Source organism: Brachyhypopomus gauderio, chromosome 14 (genome assembly GCF_052324685.1).
Source record: "Brachyhypopomus gauderio isolate BG-103 chromosome 14, BGAUD_0.2, whole genome shotgun sequence".
In the NCBI taxonomy this organism is placed as follows: Eukaryota; Metazoa; Chordata; class Actinopteri; order Gymnotiformes; family Hypopomidae; genus Brachyhypopomus; species Brachyhypopomus gauderio.
This window is the reverse complement of record NC_135224.1, coordinates 5,809,729-5,833,493: the sequence shown is the minus strand read 5'-3', so window position 1 is coordinate 5,833,493 and position 23,765 is coordinate 5,809,729. Positions and strand designations below refer to the sequence as shown.

At 42.7% G+C, this 23,765-nt stretch overlaps 2 protein-coding genes across 3 annotated transcripts in view; both read left to right on the top strand.

Annotated features, from left to right (window-relative positions):
• Positions 1–21,504, top strand: part of LOC143474514 (basement membrane-specific heparan sulfate proteoglycan core protein-like) — a 30,504-nt gene extending 9,000 nt beyond the window's left edge. The window contains exons 4-16 of one of the 2 annotated variants that reach the window (XM_076971993.1): positions 464–736; positions 5,333–5,605; positions 6,297–6,569; positions 7,730–8,002; positions 8,114–8,386; positions 14,557–14,829; positions 15,472–15,747; positions 17,704–17,973; positions 18,143–18,424; positions 18,600–18,878; positions 19,490–19,735; positions 20,444–20,563; positions 20,752–21,504. In XM_076971993.1, the coding sequence (XP_076828108.1) occupies positions 464–736; positions 5,333–5,605; positions 6,297–6,569; positions 7,730–8,002; positions 8,114–8,386; positions 14,557–14,829; positions 15,472–15,747; positions 17,704–17,973; positions 18,143–18,424; positions 18,600–18,878; positions 19,490–19,735; positions 20,444–20,563; positions 20,752–20,807 (3,167 nt within the window). In that variant the 3' untranslated portion in view covers positions 20,808–21,504. Of the gene's footprint in view, positions 1–463; positions 737–5,332; positions 5,606–6,296; positions 6,570–7,729; positions 8,003–8,113; positions 8,387–14,556; positions 14,830–15,471; positions 15,748–17,703; positions 17,974–18,142; positions 18,425–18,599; positions 18,879–19,489; positions 19,736–20,443; positions 20,564–20,751 lie in introns of those variants that run through there. The other variant, XM_076971994.1, reaches the window with a different exon arrangement.
• On the top strand, positions 8,699–11,596 carry LOC143474522 (uncharacterized). The gene is made up of 2 exons (XM_076972005.1): positions 8,699–9,028; positions 10,581–11,596. The coding sequence occupies exons 1-2, from the start codon at positions 8,872–8,874 to the stop codon at positions 11,081–11,083; spliced, it is 660 nt and encodes a 219-aa protein (XP_076828120.1). The 5' UTR covers positions 8,699–8,871; the 3' UTR covers positions 11,084–11,596.
• Positions 21,505–23,765: the final 2,261 nt, after the last annotated feature.

The following is a 23,765-nucleotide window of genomic DNA, read 5'->3' as shown; positions in this document are numbered from 1 at the left end:
AAGTTCCACTGGCTGAACAAACACTGATAATTCATATTAAGATCAATGCTGTTATTTACTGATAATTAGTAGCTGTCATGGTAAAATACTTTTTCACTACATCTCATTCAGCCTGTGGATCTTTATAGTAACAGTATGATGGGAGAAGCTGAAAGGATCAGTGAAGTGGGTGTGTGGGGTCCTGTATTACACATGTAGCTTTCATACAAAACCTGAGACCATGGGTTAAAGATACAGCCATATGAACTAGGAGAGTTCATGTTCATGTATTAGATATGGAGTAGCAGTATGAACAGTTTAGTGATCATGTATGAAGGTGTTGGTTCCTGTATGAGACCACAGTCAGTAGAACCAAAATACACAGACCAGTGGAGCTCTCACACTGGTTGTACTGGGAGTTGTATCTGTCTCACATCTTCTTGTTGCAATAGACACACCACATTATTTTGTTATTGTTCCACAGAAAGACCAACAGCTGTGGCCTCCATAGATCCTGATACACAGGTATTTGTGGGAGAGACTGTCACTCTCACATGTGACATAGAGGGAGGTGGTGACTACCAGTGGTGGTTCAGCTGGTATGAAGAGGGATCATACAGACATGTCTACAGTGGTCAAGTGTATACGATCAGTCTTGTTGCAGAACATCATGCAGGTAAATACACCTGTAGAGGAACATTTGCAGGAGGATCCCGCTACTCCCACACCAGTGATGCTGTTACACTGACTGTATCAGGTGAGTCTGATCATCTCTTCAATATTCATTAACCTCAACCTCACCTCACCGTACACTCACTACTGTCTTCAGAGAGACTAGATACCTTCATCCTTACAGTGGTGTCTTTCTTATCTTTACTATGATCAACCTGAAGTGATTTTTTATTTATTGTTAATATACAACAACAAAACCAAAGCCCAGTATAATAGTGAATACTGATAAACCTGGAGACCCTGTTAGTGTGAGAAACTCTCACTTCACCTCTACAGACATTCACGTGTCTTACACTGTCATGCAGGTTTATTTTTTATTTTTCATTTATTTGTCATTTGCACTACATGCTAGGACATATGTGCATTGAAATTCTTGTGGTGAGAGACATGGGTATACAACTCTACAATAAAAAAGAAGAGAGAAAAAAGAAAATAAATAATGAATTACAGTAAAAGCTTAACTAGACAAAAGAAATCTGCATAACTTAAGAAAAAAATGTACATATGGACAGATATACACAAATAGGCAAATATACATAATAGACAATTATACACACAATATGCATTTACAGTGGTAATGTTTAGAATTGTAACATCAAATAGCACCAGAAAGGAGATGATAGTGACGAGAAGATCAAGTGATGTAAAGTGACCTAGTGATACAGAAGGCTTAGATGTACCAGATGTAATGGTGAGTGTTCAGAGGGAGTATATATTGTCATTTATCCCCCATCTTGTTCAGGAACCTGATAGCCTGCAGGTAGAAACTGTTCATTAGCCACGTGGATGTTCTGTACCTCCTGCCTGATGTCAGTAAGGTGAACAGCCCATGTGCTGGATGACTGCTATCCTTCTGGACTCTGTGGACCTTCCTTAAGCAGCGAGACTTATATATGTCCTCTAGTGCAGGGAGTTTGCCACCTATTATGGACACTGCTATTTTCACCACCCTCTTCAGAGCCTTGCAGTCACAGTTGGAGCAGCTGCTGTACAAGACAGTGATGCAGGCTGTGAGGATGATCTCTATTGTGCATCTGTAGAAGTTGGTGAGGATATGTGGAGGTAAACCAAACTTGAGTCTCTGCAGGGAGAAGAGATGCTGACATGCATATTTCACTATTTTATTGATGTGAAGGGACCAGGTAAGGTCCTCAGTGAGGTGTACACTAAGAAACTTCATACTGCAGTCTCTCTCCACTATGTCTCCATTGATGTGAAGAGGAGAGTGTTCCGCCCTCTGCAGCTTCCTGTAGTCTACTATCATCTCCACTGTTTTGCTGACATTGATACAGAAGTGGTTATCAGAACTTCACTGAGACAGAGCTCTGACCTCGTCTCTGTAGGCTGTCTCATCTCCATCTGTGATGAGGCCTAAGACTGTCGTATCATCAGCAAACTTGTAGATGGTGTTAGACGTGTGTTTGGCTTGTGTTTCGCACAGTCGTGTGTGTACAATGAGTACAGGAGGGGACTGAGTACACACCCCTGAGGAGCCCCAGTGCTCAGAAATTATGTGGAGGAGAAGCTGTTTCCTACTATCACCACCGGGGGTCTACACATCAAAAAGTCCAGTATCCAGTTGCACAGATGAATGTTTAGACCCAGGTCAATACGTTTGGGGATGAGTTTGGCAGGAATGATGGTGTTGAATGCTGAGCTGTATCTATGAACAGCATTCTCACATAAATGTTCTTTTTGTCCAGGTGTGTGAGGGCATTATAGATGGTTAGTGCGATGGTGTCGTTTGTAGATCTATTGGAGCGATATGCAAATTGGTGGGCATACATGGTGGATGGACTACTGACAGTCTTAGAGAGAAGTTAAAGATGTCAGTGAATACCCCAGCAAGCTGGCTGGCACATGCTCTGAGAACCCAACTGTGCATGCAGTCAGGACCAGATGTTTTCCGTGGGTTGACTTGAAAAGATCTGACCACTTCAGACACAGAGATGGTAGGGGTGGGGCTCTCTTGGTTCACTGGAGGTTTTCAGCAGGGGATGTGTTGTTTGCTTCAAAACGGGCATAATGAGAATTTAGCTCATCAGCCAGTGAGGAGGACCATCCCAAGTCGTAGCTTGAATTTCCTTTGTAATCTGAGATGGTACACAGACTACTCCACATGCATCTTAGATCAGAGCCCTGATAGTTGGACTCCACTTTATCCCTGTAGTTCCTTTTGGTCAGCTTTATGGACCTCTGGAAGTCATATTTGGCTATCTTGTAGCTTGCCATGTCTCCAGAGTTATAGGCAGCGGTCTGAGCTCTGAGTTTAGTCCAAACCTCCAGCACTAATCTGTGGTTTCTGGTTTGGGAATGATCTGACATTTTTTTTGGGAACAATGATAACAGTGCAATGGCATATGTAGCTTGTGATGGAGACCATGAATTCATTGATGTCTGTTCCAGCTGTATCACTGAACATCTGCCAGTCAGTGGTTCCAAAGCAGTCTTGAAGAGTGGCAATGGCCTTATCACTCCACTGATAGACTGATCTGAATATTGGTGCTGTCTGTTTAAGTATTTGTTTATATGCAGGCAGGAGAAGAATGGAGGTGTGATCTGCTTTGTTGAAAGCAGGGCGGGGGAGGGCTTTGAAGCTGTCCTGGATGGGTGTATAGCACTGATCTAGAGTATGTACTACTCTGGACTGATTTGAGATTTACCCTGTCAAAATCCCCTACCACAATTATTTTCTATATTTATACATATATTGAGCAACAGGTGTTCATATTTTAAAGCAAACAACAGCTCTGCTTCAGTCATTAATGAACCAGGAGGGATATAGTATATACAGATATGTGAACAGCTTCATCAAATACTGCAATGATTACATATTTATGAGAGAATGATTAGGGATCTTCACAGTGGATTTACTCTCTAAACCTTACTGTGATCACACTGATGTAGCGCTTACATTTACAGTGGTTTGCTTTCATCATCATTTTATTATTTTCCTAAGATCACAAAAGCATGACCACAGGCTTAGGAAGAAAGTACAGCCATCTGATCTAGGAGAGATCACTTCCTCATGTGATCTATGAGAGATAACTCCTTCTTATGATCTAGGAGAGATCACTCCCTCATCTGATCAAGGTCACTCTAACACATGAGATGGAGTAGCAGTACAGACGGTTTAGTGATGATGTAAATAAGGAGGAATCCACAATCTCTAGTGTTCATCAGTTCCATGAAGGTGCTTATGATAAAGGTGTTTGTGGGAGAGACTGTCACTCTCAAAAGTGACATACAGTGAGGAGATCTGTCTCTAAGTAGCAGTACAGCTGGAATGAAGACAGTTCAGTCAGTCCTGTCAGTAGTGAACAGGTGTTCACAATCAGTCCTGCTGAATAGTGTCATGCAGGTAAATACACCTGTAGAGGGACAGTGGCAGGAGGACCCCACTACTCCCACACCAGAGCACCTGCTACAGGAACAGGAAATGGGAAAAGACAAGAAACGATCCAAGAATTAATGAGACAAGCAGACAGTGATTACCGAGAGACTTTTAGAACAGGAAAAATCTTATGGGCACATTGCATAATGCAGATTGTAAAAGTGACTTAAATAGTTCATGATGAGAATGACGGTGTACAGGTGTACAGGATAGCCTTATACTACCTTATACTTAGCCTGATTGTGTGATTTGTTTGTAACTTGTGTATTCGTCTGTATAATTTGTTTTTGTGTAATTTGTGTGTTAACGGGCCGCCCAATGGAGGATGGGTTCCCTTTTGAGTCTTGGTCCTCCCAAGGTTTCTTCCTATTCCCCACCATCTAGGGAGTTTTTCCTTGCCACTGTCGCCTCTGGCTTGCTCATTTGGGATTTGGACCCATAGTATTGTTAACCTTGTAAATCCTGTAAAGCGCTTTGTGACAACATATGTTGTGAAAAGCGCTATACAAATATATTTGATTTGATTTGATTTTGATTTGATAGGGTGTGTGTTGCTATGACAACATGTATTATAGGTTCTGTAGGAAAATACTTATTAAAGAACAGTTAGTGTTTTATTCTTATCCAAGGCAAAGTGTCATGGCAGTCAGTCAGCTAAAAAAATTATCAATTTCTTTCCACAGCTGAAAATTGAGCCAATTTAAATGTTGCAGCAAATCAGGCATATAGATAAAGCAAATAAAGTTCATGTAATTTATTCTGACAGACCTCAGATGTTGGCAAAATATGTAAAAGGGAGATAAACAGGATAAAAGTAAAAGGTGCCCATTTGGGACGCTACACTCGTACTGTCAGAGATTTGTTTATTCATTATAAACACATCATAAGATGTGAAACTGTTAGTGCATTTATATTGTTCACCCAGCAGGATTTGGTTCAGCAATCAAGTGAAAAGTCTAAATACCCAGCAAGAATTAACTTTGTAATATTAATATATCACACTTGTTAAACAACATTGATCATTTAGACACTGTATAGCAAACCAGTCTAACCAATAAACACTGAATCTAAATCATGTATAAGATACAAAACATCTTAAGATGATAAAGCTTCTACTTGTGTTGTAAAGGGAGAACCTGATACATTCATCATCTCATATCACTGAACCTTAACAACTTATATTGTATAGTGAGAGAATCTGATACAGTCAACATTATATCTCAACAGATAAACCCAAACCAACAGTGAGAGTGAGTCCTCAGAGCTCCGTCTACACTGGAGATACTGTTACTCTGAGCTGTGAGGTGCAGCCGTCTGTAGGATGGAAGTTTCTCTGGTACAGAAACAACACTCCATTCACTAAATGGACGAGTGTACATGGTCACACAAACACAATAAGTGAGAAAATGTCTACTGTAGGAAGTTTCATGTATGACTGCAGTGCTACGAGGGGAAACTACGACACACATTACAGTAATCAGGTCAAGATCACAGTAACAGGTATGTTTTCCTTTCTCATTTCCCTAGTACTATAGCTTTGAAATTTGAAAAAATGTCACATTTATATTTAATTATTTGTATTAATCATGAGAGTGTATGTTGCACACAATAATGTTTGGAAAGCAAGACCGTAGTATTATAGTACATATTGTAACTGCAGCAGGGAGGGGTGAGAGGTGAAGGGTTTGATTGATCTTCATTCTCTAAAATACAATTAAACAAACTGAAATTAAAAGGCTGTTGAGGCAGCAGAGAAGCTCAGAGCTCTCAGTGACATCTAGAAACATCTATGCACAGTGTTGCTGCGTCACTGACAGTCTTGAATGCAGCAGACTCGGGCACTGGGACTGTAGTCTTACTGTGCTGAGCTGAATGTCCCATCTCTGTCCCATACCCATTCCACACAGACACACGCACATAAACATAGATACATCTCTCTCTCACACACACATTTCTCTCAAACCCACTACACACAGACTTGCATGTCTTTTCAAGCGCTATGTATTTCCTTCAGGAAATGCAAGTCTAGTTAATAATGAGATGCTGATGACAGAGGGAGTGGTTGTGAGGAAGGGTGTGTGAGTGGACGTGTCCATGTCAGACTGGGACCAGCGCACCATCACACATAGATGTGTGAACAGCTTCATCAGTGCTTTTTAGTTGACATTAGAAATATTTTATCTTTCCACAGAAAGACCAACAGCTGTGGTCTCCATAGATCCTGATTCACAGGTATTTGATGGAGAGACTGTCACTCTCACATGTGACATAAAGGGAGGAGGTGCCACTAGGTGGCAGTACAGCTGGATGAAAGACAGTTCAGTCAGTCCTGTCAGTAGTGCACAGGTGTTCACAATCAGTGATGTTACAGAGTCTCATTCAGATACATACACCTGTACAGTAACAAAGACAACAGGATCCCGCTACTCCCACACCAGTGCTGCTGTTACACTGACTGTATCAGGTGAGTCTGATCATCTCTTCAATATTCATTAACCTCAACCTCACCTCACCGTACACTCACTACTGTCTTCAGAGAGACTAGATACCTTCATCCTTACAGTGGTGTCTTTCTTAACTTTACTATGATCAACCTGAAGTGATTTTTTATTTATTGTTAATTTATAACAGCAAAACCAAAACCCAGTATGAAAGCAAATACTGAAAAATCTGGAGAACCTGTTACTGTGAGAAACTCTCACTTCACCTCTACTGACACTTATGTGTCTTGCACTGTGATGCAGGTTTATTCTTTATTTTATATATTTGTACATATATTGAGCAACAAGTGGTGATCTGAGTCTTACTGTGTTTGTCACATTTTCATATTTTAAAGTGAACAACAGGTCTGCTTCAGTCATTAATGAACTTGGAGTGTTATAGTATATACAGATATGTGAACAGCTTCATCAAATATACATTTACAGTGGTTTGCTTTCATCATCATTTTATTATTTTTCTAAAATTACAAAAGCAAGACCACAGCCATAGGAAGAAAGTACAGCCATCTGATCTAGGAGAGATCACTCCGTCATGTGATCTAGGAGAGATCACTCCGTCATGTGATCTAGGAGAGATCACTCCGTCATGTGATGTAGGAGAGATCACTCCCTCATGTGATGTAGGAGAGATCACTCTAACGCAAGATGTGAAATAGCAGTACAGATGGTTTAGTGATGATGTAAATAAGGAGGAATCCATAATCAATAACGTTTATTAGATACATACATTTCATGTAACTTATTCTGACAGACCTCAGATGTTGGCAAAAAATGGAAAAGGGAGATAAACAGGATAAACAATTTTGATCATTTATACACTGTATAGCAAAACAGTCGTCACTGCTGTCAACGTTTCAGCAAACACTGAATTTAAATCATGTATTAGATACAAAACATCTTAAGATGATGAAACTTCTACTTGTGTTGTAAAGGATGAACCTGTTAAATTCATCATTTCATATCACAACCAAATTTCTACTTGTATAGTAAGATAATCTGATTCATTCATAATTTGATATTACTGAAGCATATATTTCATTAAGCACAACGCATATCTTAAAGTCAAACAACAACTACTTCGATAGTGAACGAACCTGATTCATTCAGCATTTTGCCTCAACAGATAAACCCAGACCAACCGTGAGTGTGAGTCCTCAGAGCTCCGTCTACACTGGAGACACTGTTACTCTGAGCTGTGAGGTGCAGCCGTCTGTACGATGGAGGTTTCTCTGGTACAATTACAATGCTCCACTCACTAAAATGACCAGTGTAGGAGATCAAACCAAGACAATAATTAAGACAATGTCTACTGTAGGAAGTTTCATATATAAGTGCAGAGCAGAGAGGGGAAACTACTACACACATTACAGTAATCAAGCCACAATCACAGTAACAGGTATGTTTTCCTGTGTCATTTCCCTAGTACTATAGCTTTGAAATTTGAAAAATGTCACCTTTATATTTCAATATTTGTATATTGTAGAAATATTTTGTTGTCTTTCCACAGAAAGACCAACAGCTGTGGTCTCCATAGATCCTGATCAACAGGTATTTGTGGGAGAGACTGTCACTCTCACATGTGACATAAAGGGAGGAGGTGACACTAAGTGGCAGTACAGCTGGATGAAAGAGGGATCATACAGACATGTCCACAATGATCAGGTGTACAGAATCAGTGATGTTAGAAAGCCTCATACAGGTCAATACACCTGTAGAGGAACAGAGGCAGGAGGCTCCCGCAACTCCCTCAACAGTGATGCTGTTACATTGACTGTATCAGGTGAGTCTGGTCATCTCTTCAATATTGATTAACCTCAACCTCACCTCATCGTACACTCACTACTTCCACCATTTTCGGTGCTGTGCGAGTGGCAGCCAGTTACAGCAGCTCCTGCTCACCGTGAGCTTTTTTCTCTCTTTTTTTAACTTCTTGTACCACTAGTTAAGTTAAAGTACTTTTACACTCTCCGCGCACCATGGACATTAATCTAGGGAAGTTTGCGCCTTTGTTTGTTTTGTTTTTTTTTCATTTATTACACACGTGATCGCAGAGCCGGCCGGCGGTCTCTTTGTTTACAGCCGTGATCAGCTGTTAGCCCTTAGCATAGCAAGGCTACATCCAGGTGAACGACCCGAGATCCCCCGCGAGCTGCGGAGGAAGCGCCAGGGGTGCCATGCGGGGGTTCAGCGCCGGGCGAGGAGGAGACGCTACAAACCGGTTCCTCCTTCTGTCATCATGGGAATGTAAGATCTCTCCCCAATAAGATGGACGAGTTAGCAACGCTGACCCAGCACCAGAGGGAATACTGTGAATGTAGCCTGTTGATGTTTACAGAGACATGGCTAACGGCGCTAGGTCCGGACACGGTCGTCTCTCTGGACGGATTCCACCTCATACGGGTGGACAGGACAGCGGAGAGCGGTAAGAGGAAGGGAGGAGGACTGGCAGTGTTTGTGAATGATAGATGGTGTAACTCTGGGCACATCACTATTAAAGAGCAAACCTGCTGCATTTTCACTAGGGCCTGCTTGGCGCGGTACGGTTCGATTCGCGACGGTTTGTGAGTGTTTCCATTAGTACCAGGTCCCAGTTTGCCGGTACTTTCGGGTACTTTTTTCGTACCTACTCGCTCGAGGTTCTAACCGTTTCAAAGCGGTACAGTTCTGTGACGTGGAGGAACAGCATGACACTGATTGGCCAGGGAGTGTCGTCACAGGTTGCGTCACAGGAGAGCGACTCCTCCGCTATCGACTCCTCAACCATTTTTAAAACCCAAGGAGAGAAGAATGGAGGACAAAGTCTGTTCCCTGGTCAAACGCCGAGGTACAAACCTTTCTGTTAATAATCAGCGATCAAAACATCCAGTGCGAACTGGACGGGGCCACTAGAAATGTAAAGGTTTTTAGCGAGGTTTCTGCGCTAATGGCCACTCATGGCTACCAGCGGTCCGTTCAGCAGTGTCGGTCCAAGCTAAAAAAGCTTAAAAGTGATTACCAGGCGGTGAAGGACCATAACGGACGCAGCGGAGCAAACCGCAAAGACTGGAAATGGTTGAAAATGTTTCCTTCAACCGGGCTTTCCTCGGGGTGCTTGGCGAACTTGTGAACACCATGCGAGACAGACGCCAGTAAAAGCACACAAAATGTTGCTTGTAGTACTATAAATATTTATTTCATATAAAGCTATATGTTATTTTTAGGTCATTTGCTTTTTGCACTTTTTTAAACTATAACTATATTATTTACATATGTTGTACTTTAAATATCTATATTTCATAATAAAGTTTGATTTCATTTGATTGTATGACTGATGCTTTTTATGCAGGGTGTGTTCAGCCTGTTTGAGTAATACCAAATTATTACCAATAATTAGAGCAACCACATACAATAACCAAGATAAAGATAAATAAGATACAATAATGGTATGTGTTAAGGGGCATCGACCGGTGTTGTGGTCGCATCCAAATGATGTCACGACACTACAACCCGCGCGCCAACAGCGACTCCACCCACATTGTGGTGGTCCACCATTGTAATGGAAACACAACGCGACCGTACCGTTCCGTTGCGAATCGATCCGTATCGAACCGTACCGCGCCAAGCAGGCCCTAGTGGAAATGCGCCACTACTATCTCCCTTGGGAGTTCTCGCATACTATCATGATAGTAGCGTATGTTCCCCCGGCTGCTGACGCCAACGCTGCCTGTGAGATCCTGCATGCAGCTGTGAGCAGGGTCCAGACCCAACACCCACAGGGTCCAGACCCAACACCCACAGGGTCCAGACCCAACACCCACAGAATCTCCTTCTCATCTCAGGAGATTTCAATCACTCATCTCCTTCCTTAACTTTGAGCTCTTCCTTCACCCAGTACGTCACCTGCCACACCAGAGACAATAAAATACTAGACCTGTTCTATGCCAGTGCAGAGGGGGCATATAACTCTTCACCCCTCCCTCCCCTGGGCAGATCAGATCACAACCTGGTTCATCTCCTGCCTGTGTACAAACCCCTCGTACACAGAGAGCCAGCCGTCACTCGCACAGAGAAGAAATGGACTACAGAGGCTGATGAGGCTCTGAAGGACTGTTTCAGCACAACACTGTGGGAGGAACTTTGTGATCCTCACGGGGACGACATTGAGGGCCTCACACACTGCATAACGGACTATGTCAACTTCTGTGTGGAAAACACTGTACCCACCAGGAGTGTGCGGTGTTTCTCCAACAACAAACCCTGGATCAACTCCGATATAAAGACTCTACTGAAGGAGAAGAAGAGGGTTTTTAGATCAGGTCACAAGGAGGAGATGAAGTCTGTGCAGACGGATCTGAGGAGGAAGATCAGAGAGGGTAAAACCATCTACAGGAGGAAGATGGAGGACCAACTGCAGCAGAACAATGTCAGCAGAGTCTGGAATAGTCTCAACACTACTTCAGGTCACAAGAAGTCTGACTCACAGTGGAGTCTGGAATAGTCTCAACACTACTTCAGGTCACAAGAAGTCTGACTCACAGTGGAGTCTGGAATAGTCTCAACACTACTTCAGGTCACAAGAAGTCTGACTCACAGTGGAGTCTGGAATAGTCTCAACACTACTTCAGGTCACAAGAAGTCTGACTCACAGTGAAGTCTGGAATAGTCTCAACACTACTTCAGGTCACAAGAAGTCTGACTCACAGTGGAGTCTGGAATAGTCTCAACACTACTTCAGGTCACAAGAAGTCTGACTCACAGTGGAGTCTGGAATAGTCTCAACACTACTTCAGGTCACAAGAAGTCTGACTCACAGTGGAGTCTGGAATAGTCTCAACACTACTTCAGGTCACAAGAAGTCTGACTCACAGTGGGGACCAGAAGTGGGTGAATTAACTCAATCTCTTCTTCAATAGGTTTGATCATTCTCCTTCTCCTCCCACTACACAAACACCGCTGCTTGATTCTCCGTCTGGCACTACCAGCACGCTGCCCTCCCCACTCCCACACCCACCCTGCCCCCCCCCCCCCCCCCACTCCCACACCCACCCTGCCCCCCCCCCCCACTCCCACACCCACCCTGCCCCCCCACTCCCACACCCACCCTGCTCTCTCCCCACTCTCAGCCACCTCCTGCTGACACGGACTCCAGCACTCAGTCCCCCCACTCCAGTCTGACACTGACAACATCCCAGGTGAGATGTGCACTGAGGAAAATAAAGGTCAGGAAAGCTGCAGGTCCAGATGGCATCAGCTCAAGCCTCCTGAAGACCTGTGCCAATGAGCTGTGCGGAGTGACCCGGTACCTTATTAATCTCAGCCTGAGGTTAGGGAGAGTCCCACCGCTGTGGAAAACATCCTGCGTGGTACCCCAAACCCCAAAGACCTCAACAGCTACAGGCCAGTAGCACTAACATCTCACCTGATGAAACCCTGGAGAGACTGCTACTTGTCCACCTCCGCCCACTGGTGAGTTCATCAATGGACCCACTTCAGTTTGCCTACCAACCTGGCATCGGGATGGAGGATGTCGTCACCCTCCTGCTACACAGATCTCTGTCCCACCTGGAGGCCACTGGGAGCACCAGAGCTTTCAATACCATCCGACCCTCCTGAAGGACAAGCTGGAGTGCACTGGACTGGACCGCCACTTCACCACATGTATTCTGGACTACCTTACTAACCGACCGCAGTACGTGAGGACACAGGGCTGTCAGTGTGACACTGTTGTCTGCAGCACGGGGGCTCCACAGGGAACAGTTCTTGCTCCCTTCTTGTTCACCCTCTACACTGCAGATTTACAGTACAGTTCTACCAGCTGCCACCTGCAGAAGTTCTCTGATGACTCTGCTATCGTTGGCCTCATCAGTGATGGTGATGATGGGGAGTACAGAGGACTGACGCAGGACTTTGTGATATGGTGCCAGAAGAACCGCCTGCAGATCAATGCAGGTAAAACTAAAGAACTGGTGGTGGATTTCCACAGGACTAAACACTCTCATCCTGTGCCTGTAAACATCCAGGGCACAGACATAGAGATTGTGAGGTCCTACAAATACCTTGGTGTCCACCTTAACAACAAGCTGGACTGGACGGACAACACAGCTGCTCTCTACAGGAAGGGTCGGAGCAGACTGTATCTGCTAAGGAGACTCAGATCTTTGGTGTGCAGGGGTCACTCCTGAGGTCCTTCTTTGATGCTGTGGTGGCATCAGCCATATTTTATGGAGTGGTCTGCTGGGGTAGCAGCATCTCCACCGCTGACAGGAAGAGACTGGACAGGATCATAAGGAAGTGCAGCTCTGTCCTCGGGTGTCCTCTTGACCCAGTGGAGGTGGTGGGAGACAGGAGAATGAGGACTAGGCAAGGCAAGGCAGGGCAAGTTTATTTATATAGCACCTTTCATACACAATGGTCATTCAAAGTGCTTTACAAATGAAAAGAAAACACAGAAAATGTAGAACAATAGATTTAAGAAATTAATCACATATATAAAGAAAAATATATAATAAACTAAGCCTAAACACATGCTGAAGAACCTGTCCCACCTCATGCACCACTCTCTGCACTAAGCAGCTCCTTCAGTGCCGGGCTGCTACACCCGCGGTGCGTGAAGGAGAGATACTGCAGGTCCTTCCACACGCCGTCAGACTGTATAACACACGCTGCTCTCAACAGCCTGTAGTAAATGTTTAACATTGCTACCACATGCAGAACAATGTGCAATCAATACAGCAAATGTACAATGTTCAATACGTCTATGTGCAATTTCTCACCATTCATCAGATTATATTTTTCAATATCATTATATATTTTGTACACCTTGTATATATAGATTTTTGTTTTAAATTTTTTTCTTATATATTGTTTTCATACTTTTCTGTCCCTCTCAGCTGCTGTAACATTTCAAATTTCCCTGTTGTGGGATTAATAAAGGATTATCTTATCTTATCTTATCGTATGATGGTGTACAGGTATGCAGGAAAAGAGGTGTGACTGATAAATGAGACCAGTCAGTGGATTCTAGGAAGGGTGTGACCGTTTCATTGGTTCAAAGAGTAATCTGTTTAGTTGCTTAATTCCTATCTTTGTACATCAGTAATTAGCCTAAGTACATCAGTAATTACAAAACATATGTTTTGTCATGACATATGTGATAGGTGTAGGTGTACAGAGGATTGTAACTAGTTGTGTTGAGGAGTTATAATCACTTCAGGGGATCAGGTTAGGATCACAATTCTACATGTTCCAGGTGAGTTGAGATGATCAGGGAGAGAGTTGGTCCAGTCTAGCACTTAACACTCCTTTATTCGACACATATGGGTGTGTGAGTGTGTGCCGCGTGTGGTATTGTCTACAAGACCAAACAAGAACAAATATAAACATTAATGTCTACACTAGACTAGACATAAGTACAAGTTAACCACATGGTTAAACATGACTTTGATTAACTATGCAGTGTACAACATAAATACATATAATACTCATAAACAACTTCCAGTAATGTACTGGATCTAAATATACATTACGTTAGCTTTATGCTACGCATTATACTGTGTATGTTATGCGTACTGCCCAGTCGTCTACTGAAAGAACGTACTGCTATGATGGTTGATCAGAACGTACTGATAACTACAAAAATAACTACAGGCTAAATCAATAAATAAAGGTAACAAATCAATAAAGGTAACAGGCTAAAGGTGTGAACAGGTAAATAACAGGTCTTTTATACAGTAGGGAAGTTTACATGTTCTCCCTGTACCTACATGGGTTTTCTCCAGGTACTCGGGTTTCCCCCCAAAGACACTTTGAGTTGAGGTTAAATTAACTCAAATGAAATTATCTTGTTGCAATAGAGGCATCTCTGGTTTTGTGATACCATCAGTTTTATAGGTACATAGATACGTGAACTGCTTCATCAAATGTAGTGATTTTAGTAGACATTTTAAAAATTATTGTGTAATCTTTCCACAGCAAGACCAAAAGCCATGGCCTCCATAGATCCTGATCCACAGGTATTTGTGGGAGAGACTGTCACTCTCACATGTGACATAAAGGGAGGAGGTGACACTAGGTGGCAGTACAGCTGGATGAAAGAGGAATCAAACAGACATGTCCACAGTGGTCAGGTGTACAAAATCAGTGATGTTCCAAAGACCAACACAGGTAAATACACCTGTAGAGGAACATTTGCAGGAGGATCTCGCTACTCCCACACCAGTTATGCTGTTACACTGACTGTATCAGGTGAGCATGGTCTATTATTTATTTATTATTAATCTCAACATCACATTGCGCAGTCATGGTCTGGTGGTACGGAACTGGTCTTGTGACCGGAGGGTCGTGTGTTCGATTCCCAGGCTTGAGGCCATGACTGAGGTGTCCTTGAGCAAGGCACCTAACCCCAACTGGGTGGCGGGCTAGGTGTGCAGCACAGCCCCCTAGTAAACACTACTGTGTGTGTGTCCTAACTGCACAGATGGGTAAAAAGCGGAGGACAAATTTCGATTGCGGTGAAAAAAAATTGACAAATATGGCACATTTACTTTTTTTTTTACATGACCACCACCAAGTCACGCTGACCTGAAATAACCTCATGCCACATTGACCTGAAATTGACCAGTGCTGTTCTGGCTGAGTGAGATACATTAACTGAACATACCAGTGGTGTAAAACCAGCAGTAGTTCTGTAGTCCGTCTGAGTTAAATACTTCACTGTCAGGTTCAGGTCACCAGCAGATCAGATCAGCATCAGTTCCTCCTCAGGTTGAGATGTTACATCCTAGTGTAGTGTGTGTCTCTGTTAAATCATGACTGTGGTAAATCTTCTAGAAGCAGTGTGTGAACTCACTTTATGTCCTGAACCATTTGATTCATCTCCATCTGCAGTGAAACCTAAACCTGAACTCACATCCAGCCTTCAAGGAGCTGCACTGATAGGAAACCCAGTGACTCTGTACTGTAAGCTGGAGCAGTCTGCTGGGTGGAGGTTTTACTGGTCCAAACACACACAGAACCCAGAGAATGAGACCAGCACTGAAACCAGCTCCACCACCATCAGCTCAGTGACGCCCTCTGATGGAGGCCAGTACTGGTGCAGAGCTGGAAGAGGAAACCCAGTCTACTACACACACTACAGTGATGCACTCTGGGTAAACGTTACTGGTAAGGACATTTCTGCAAAGTGATGATACATGCTGGTGAAAATCTAAACATCACACACTACAGTAATGCACTCTGGGTAGACAGTAGTGGTGAGTTACAGTTAACAGTTCATAAGTATAGCATTGTATAGAGACAGGAGCTGTGGTATTGTATGAGGAAGTCAGGAGTAGCAGAAAAGTATGTGAGGGTAGTGCAGGATATGTATGAGAACAGTGTGACAGCAGTGAGATGTGCGGTAGGAATGACAGACGGGTTTAAAGTTGGGGTAGGACTACATCAGGGATCAGCCCTGAGTCCCTTCCTGTTCGCAATTGTCATGGACAGACTGACGGACGAGGTTAGTCAGGAGTCCCCTTGGACTATGATGTTTGCTGATGACATTGTGATCTGTAGTGAGAGGAGGGAGCAGGTGGAGGTGAGCTTGGAAAGATGGAGAATTGCTTTGGAGAGCAGGGGAATGAAAGTGAGCAGGAGTAAAACAGAGTACTTGTATGTGAATAAGAGGGCAGACGGTGGACAGGTCCAGTTACAAGGAGTTGATTTGGTGAAGGTTGATGAGTTTACCTACTTAGGGTATACTTAGGGAGAGGTATATTGGTAGGAGGGTGTTGAGGATGGAACTTCCAGGCAAGAGGAGGAGAGGTAGACCTAAGAGGAGGTTTATGGATGCAGTGGTAGAGGATATGAGAGTGGCTGGTGTGCCAGTGGAGGACACTCAGGACAGGGCCAGATGGAGGAGTTTGATTCGCTGGGTCGACCCCTAAACGGGAATAGCCGAAAGAACAAGAAGAAGATGTATAGCACTGTAGAAAACAGATGGTGTTTATTCATTGTAGAGCATTGAGAAGACAGAGTAATTTAAACAGAAGCAATGTGCGGAATGGTGGAATGCAGACATGATGATGACATTTATGAACTGTCAACCAAAATCATCATTAAATTTTAAATTGGACATGAAAACACAGGGGACAGAAATACAAGAAACTGAGAAACAGCAGCTGATATAAAGTACAAGGTAACACAACATGTGAATACACTGTTAAATACGAAAGACCATGAGAACAATTAAGAGTATTTAAACACGAAGGGCAGAGCAGAGGAAGAATCAGCACAGGACCATGTAGTACAAACACCATGGGAACCACAACACAGGACCATATAGTACATACACCATGGGAACAACAACACAGGACCATGTAGTACATACACCATGGGAACCACAACACAGGACCATATAGCACAAACACCATGGGAACAAGAACACAGGACCACGTAGTACATACACCATGGGAACCACAACACAGGACCATGTAGTACATACACCATGGGAACCACAACATAGGACTATGTAGTACAAACACCATGGGAACCACAACACAGGACCATGTAGCACATACACCATGGGAACCACAACACAGGACCATGTAGCACATACACCATGGGAACCACAACACAGGACCATGTAGTACATACACCATGGGAACCACAACACAGGACCATGTAGCACAAACACCATGGGAACCACAACACAGGACTATGTAGCACATACACCATGGGAACAACAACACAGGACCATGTAGTACAAACACCATGGGAACAACAACACAGGACCATGTAGTACATACACCATGGGAACCACAACACAGGACCATGTAGTACATACACCATGGGAACCACAACACAGGACCATGTAGTACATACACCATGGGAACAACAACACAGGACCATGTAGCACATACACCATGGGAACCACAACACCAGATATTAAATGCTGACATAGAGATTGGAGGTTTATCTTGTAAATTTGAAGGTTGTGACAAGGAATGTGACTTATATTTCTTGTGATAAATTGCAATAGTGTGTGTGTGTGTGTGTGTGTGTGTGTGTGTGTGTGTGTGTGTGTGTGTGTGTGTGTGTGTGTGTGTGTGTGTGATAAATGAAATTATGTTTCTGCAGTGCATCCAAAAGCAGTGGTCATCTTGATACCTGATGAACAGGTGTTCAGAGGAGAGAATGTCACTCTCAGATGCAACATACAGGGAGGAGACTATAATTGGACCTACAGGTGGTTTAAGGATGGTTCTAACTTATTCTCATGGGATACCTCACAGACATTCAACATCAGGTCTGTTACAGAGGCTTACGGTGGCAAATACACCTGCAGAGGAGAGAGAAGTGACTCTCAGAGCTCAGACACCAGTGATGCACGTACACTGACTGTGTCAAGTGAGTCTGTGTGATAAAAAACATTAAAAACAGCTATTTTACTATTTTACAAGGTTATTATTGTTTGAAAAACTCCTCATTACGTATTGTGTTGATAATGACATGATGTTTAGCTTTGTGGATAAATACATTTGCAGGTTCATTCTATCTTAAATTTCCCTTTTAACAGAGAAACCTCAGGCAGTACTGAGCATGTTCCCACAGAGCTGGCTGGCTGAAGGAGACCCAGTGACCCTAAGCTGTGAGGTTAGAGGCTCCTCTACAGGCTGGACGTTCAGCTGGTACAGAGATGAACACACGCTCCTCTCAGATAGCATCAGTGGAGCTGGAGGATCATACACTGTCAGCTCTGCTGCTGTTAATCACACTGGAGTTTATGTGTGCAGAGCAGAGAGAGGAGAACCAGCCTATCAGACGCATTACAGCAACCCACAGACACTGTGGGTCACTGGTGAGGAAATGTTGTGTGTGTGGATGAAAGAATTTTGATTTTGTATATAGATTCTTACATATACTCTCCTAAATCTGGAATATTGACTTCTAATTTAAGTGTTTTATAACCAAATTAATAGTTGTGTACAGGACACCTTGCAAAGATAATGATAGACATGGGTTGTTTTCCTAAGGTGTGTCTTCTATAGTGTCTCTGATCATCAGTCCCAACAGAAGTCAACACTTCAGTGGTCACTCTCTCTCACTGAGCTGTGAGGACCAGAGTCACTCTACTGCATGGACAGTCATGAAATACAAACAAAGTGGGACAGTGTCAGATTGTTCATCAGGCGGGGGATCAGTTACAGGATCTACATGTGTCTACAACTTCCTCTCCACATCCCACACTGGAGTGTACTGGTGTCAGTCTGAATCTGGAGTGGCAAGAAGTCCTGTGAACATCACAGTGCATAGTAGGTGTCTGTAGTGTGCTTCCTTCTTATTATGTGAATCCAATATACTAAACATAGAATACAATAAATCTACAACATTTTGTTTGTAGTATTAAATTTATAATATTTAATGCATGTTGTGGTGGAATTGATGGCACAGAATTCGAGGTCTTATAATATATTAAGCAGTATTTATTTGATAGCAAGAGAGTTACAAAATATAAAAGTATAAAAGTATGATGTGAAGCTTACGCTTCATGCAGTAACTCTGAACTGTCTCTCTCAGTCCAGATTCTTATAGTCAAAGTGTGTGTGTAGAAAAAACTAAGGATGCCTGCTTCCCAGGAGCAGTTATCCATTTCCCTAGGATTCAACCTTGGGTGCTTAGAAACAGATAAGCAATATTATCACTAACTCTGCTGCTGCACAGAAAACTTCAGTCTTACAGAAAAACATCTTCAATATGGTTACAGTTAACTACTAAGCAGTACTTTTCACACAGACCGTGCTATAGTGTCTGCATGGACATGATTAACATGAATCACACATGAATATAATCAATATTTCCTTCACAATGTGAAGATACCTGTGTGTATTTTCCACACTTTGTTTTCTCTGTCTCTTTTTCACAGATGGTGATGTGATCCTGGACAGTCCTGTTCACCCTGTGACTGAGGGAGATTCTCTCACTCTACAATGTTTATGCAGCCAGACACCTTCAAACCTCACAGCTTCCTTCTATAAAGATGGATCACCCTTTCAGACCCAGACCACAGGACAGATAACCATCCCTGCTGTTTCAACATCAGATGAAGGTCTCTACTACTGTAAATACCCAGAGAGTAGAGAGTCTCCACACAGCTGGATCTCAGTCAGAGGTGGGAAATCCATTTCATAATATTTGACTTCTTTTGGATTAAATCAGGACCTGTCTTCACACATTGTTTTATTCTTTTTAATAAATGTGAAACATAAAAAATTATGTCCTATTTCTCTCAGTTTTACTATGATAGAACCAATTAACCTAAAACATCATGATTAAGTGTAGGATACTCTAAAATAGAAATGAATATCAAGAATAGTTGCTAATATGAAACATTTATTCTGACAGTGAGTGATGGATTAAATGTGTAAGGTTTTATATTAGAGGACTACAGACCATAATGACTCAGCATCCAACTACATGGCCGCCTTCTTCCAGGTCCATGTACAAGGATGTTAAAGGAGTAAAGCACACACTTTTACACAGGCTGATGCTGAAAGGCAGACAAAAAGTGACAAATTAGTTTTCTGTAAAACAATTCAGCTAAACACTTGTGAAAGTGGATAAAATGTCAGATTTCCTCTATGTTGCATTAAGGGGTTACACAGGAATAGACAGGGATTGCTGTAATCCCAGATTACCAACACCCTAGTAGGCTAGTAGACTAAATGCTGACCTTTTCTCCTCCTCTAGTGGAGCTTGCTACCTTTATAGAATACATGCTAGTATGAGTGTTATATTTGACTCTCTGCCTCTCCTGTCACAGCTTGCTGCTGGTAGCTGCCACTCAGTACAAAATATATATGTGTGTGTGTGTGTGTAGGTGTAGGTGTAGTTTCTGAAGTCCCAGTCTCAGTCCTCAGACACCTCAGTAGTCTACTGGCAGCTTCTCCGTATGTGCTCCTGTCCTTTATTTTGGCTGTCAAATACTACAGAGCTCAAAGTAAGAATCATTTCCTGATCATCTACTTACTAAACTTTAGAAATAGTTCTTTGATTTGACTACTTAAGAAAAACAGTATTTTAGCAAAAAAAACAAGCCAAATGCCAAATGCAATTATGGGATAAAATACACCAGTAGAACCCAACAAACAAATATGCTTTATTGTAACACTCATTATTGTTTTACAGCCACACTTGATGAGAACCGACTCTATGAAATCACAGAGGCTGAAACGTCTGCTTAAGGAGATGAAATGCTGTACAATTTTGTGCTGTGTGTTTTTACATCACAATTACAGTTCAGTTTGTTATAAAGCTCTGTTTAGGAAGATCTGAGAGGTATCTCTCCTCACTACTCAAAGAGAAACCTTTAAGACCAGCACACCTTGTACAAAACGTGTTTAATAAAACCTCTCAGTATTTCTAGTTCTGCTCTGCTGTTTGTCATGTCTAGCCCCGCCCCCACCTGTCAGGTGTATGTTTGACATAGACATGTGTCTGTTTTGGTTCACCATGCGTTTCTCTTGTCAATCACAGGCCATTTGTAACCCCATGATTATCATTCCCACCTGTTTCTAGTTGTTTCCTTTATTTTTCCAGTGTATTTAATCCCTGTTCTTTGTCTTATTCAGTGCTGGTTATTGAATGTGTGAACGCTGTTGTAACTTGAGTTTCTGGATGTTAGCAAGTGGAACTCTTTCTTGTTGCTTAATCTGTATGTTAGTGATGGAAATTCGACGCTTTCTGAAACACTGAAGCATCCCATCCAATTGTACCGAAAAAGGTTCACTTCATGAGGCATCATGAACCAGTGGACCTTGGCGCCATCTGGTGGACAGAGAAAGCAGCGTCTTTACTTTATTCATTTTTAGCGTTTAACTCTATATAATTTCATTAGTTTTTCATGTTTGGTCAGTACGTCAATAAAGGAAATCTGTTTGGTTTGTTGTGATTTGTTGTTTCTTATATATCTAGCTGGTTTGGGTTCTTATTTTTACAATTTTTGTTAGCATGTATAGCTGAGATGTATAGTTCATTTAAATTACTGTTTTTTGCTTGTTTTAGTTTTAAGAATTTTTATATAAATACACCACAACGGGCATGGATCAAAAAATCTTTCCCAGCAATTCATGATTATGTGGATGTTCAAGGAAAGTCTGGTGGTGCTTGCTGTATATTTTAAACATCTCCAGTCTGCGTTGAGTAAGAGAAGCTCAGCGCTGCTTCTGAACTGAATGAGCGTGCGGGGGCATTTTGTAAAATCAAATCATTAGCATGTACAGCTGAGTTATATATTACAGAAATAGAAACCTGTTTATTTAAATTACTGTTTGTTTTAATTTGAACAATTTTATATAAATATTAAGGGAAATATTTTAGTCAGTATATCGTTTAGAATTTCTCATTACTATTCAATTAGTATTTCGTGGTTTGTGAGACTTTTATTGTGACATGATCAAACCTAGATTGTGAGCAGGAATTGTTTTTATCGCTCTGTGGTATCGTAGATGTTTACACAGTATGTTATTTGTTAAGTCAGCAATGTTGCAGAATGCTGCCATTACTGTGTACCCCCAGCAGGGGGCAGACTAACTAACTGTCATTGTTGTAGTAGTATAAGCGTTAACCGAAGAAGAAGTTATCTCATGTATGTCGTGGCTGCAAGCTAAGTAAAGACGACTAAGTGATATGTGTGGCTGGTCATTTAAGTGAAGATGTTACATCTTTTTGGCGACGAGGATTGCTCGGACGGAAAGTAAAGAACCAAGAGGCGGCGGGAGCCTGCGTCTGGGCTTGGTTTCCAGGACCAGAGAGAGGGAGAGAAGGGTTACGAAGAAAAGAACATGGCGACAATAGGTACGCTGGCGCCGTATGATCCCAAAAGCCAAACGTGGGATGAATACTGTGAAATACTGGAGCAGTTCTTCGCGGCGAACGAGATTACTGATGCTGACAGGCAAAAGGCGATATTAATAAGTGTCGTCGGGGGACCGACCTACAGCCTGATGCGTAACCTTCTAAGCCCGGCCAAGCCAAAGGACAAAACTTTTCAAGAGCTGGTAACTCTAATGAAAAACCACTTTGACCCTAAGCCCAGTGAAATTGTGCAAAGGTACAAATTTGACTCTCGCAACCGTAGGCTCAGTGAAACGGTCATGGAGTACGTGGCCGAGCTGCGTTGCTTAGCGCAGGATTGTAACTATGGCAACACGTTGCAACAGAGACTGAGAGACCGACTCGTCTGCGGAATTAATGATGACAGAATTCAGAGGCGTCTTCTGTCAGAAACTGACCTCACGTTTGAGAAGGCATTATCGATCGCGGTATCACTGGAGACTGCAAATAAAAATGCTCAGGACCTCCGGACCTCGGCGAAATGTTTCAGCGTCACCCAAGGCCAACAGGAGGCGCGTAACTTTAAAGGTGAAAACAGAGAGTGTTACCGATGTAAAGGAACCAACCACACAGCAGCCAGTTGTAAGTACAGACAAGAAAAGTGTCATGCTTGTGGCAAAATAGGCCACATAGCAAGAGCATGTAGAAACAAAGCTAAACTGAACCAGAAGAGGAATGGACTAAAAAATGAAAAGGCTGACAAAAAGCAGAATTCACACTACCGTTCTCACAAAGTACACGAGACAGGTGATGGAGGTAAAAGTGAAAGTTCAGAAGAGGACTCCTTCACACTCAACTGTATAAAATGCCTCCAAGGACATCAGAGTAAACTGTACAGATTAGGTCGCTGGAGTACAGTGCACCTGAGAAAAGTTGATCCCTACACTGTGGATATGGAACTTAATGATAAAGTCTTAACCTTTGAAGTTGACACTGGATGCTGTCTGACAGTTATGAATGAAGAGACTTTTAAAGAGACTTGGAAACACAGCAGACTTCCCAGTTTGAAGCCCACAAACATCAAGCTGGAATCGTACACTGGTGATCCTGTTAAGGTGATTGGTGCAGCAGCTGTCAGAGTCAGATACAATCAGCAAAAGAAAAAGTTGCCCCTCATGGTGGTTGAAGGGGATGGCCCCAGCTTGCTGGGACGAGGCTGGCTGGAGGAGATACAACTGGACTGGAGAGAAATCAAAAATAAACGCAAAGCCAAGAAAGTGCACCAGGTAAAGACAACAGGAAATGACACACTACAACAAGTGTTAAACACACATGAGGACGTGTTCAAAGAGGAGTTGGGCACCCTG

Excerpts from the sequence above, each read along its gene's own strand:
- LOC143474522 (XM_076972005.1), top strand. The coding sequence starts at position 8,872 with ATGGACGAGTTAGCAACGCTGACCCAGCACCAGAGGGAATACTGTGAA. Across the intron at positions 9,029-10,580 it reads GGACAGGACAGCGGAGAGCG|ATCACAACCTGGTTCATCTC; the intron begins GTAAGAGGAAGG and ends TGGGCAGATCAG.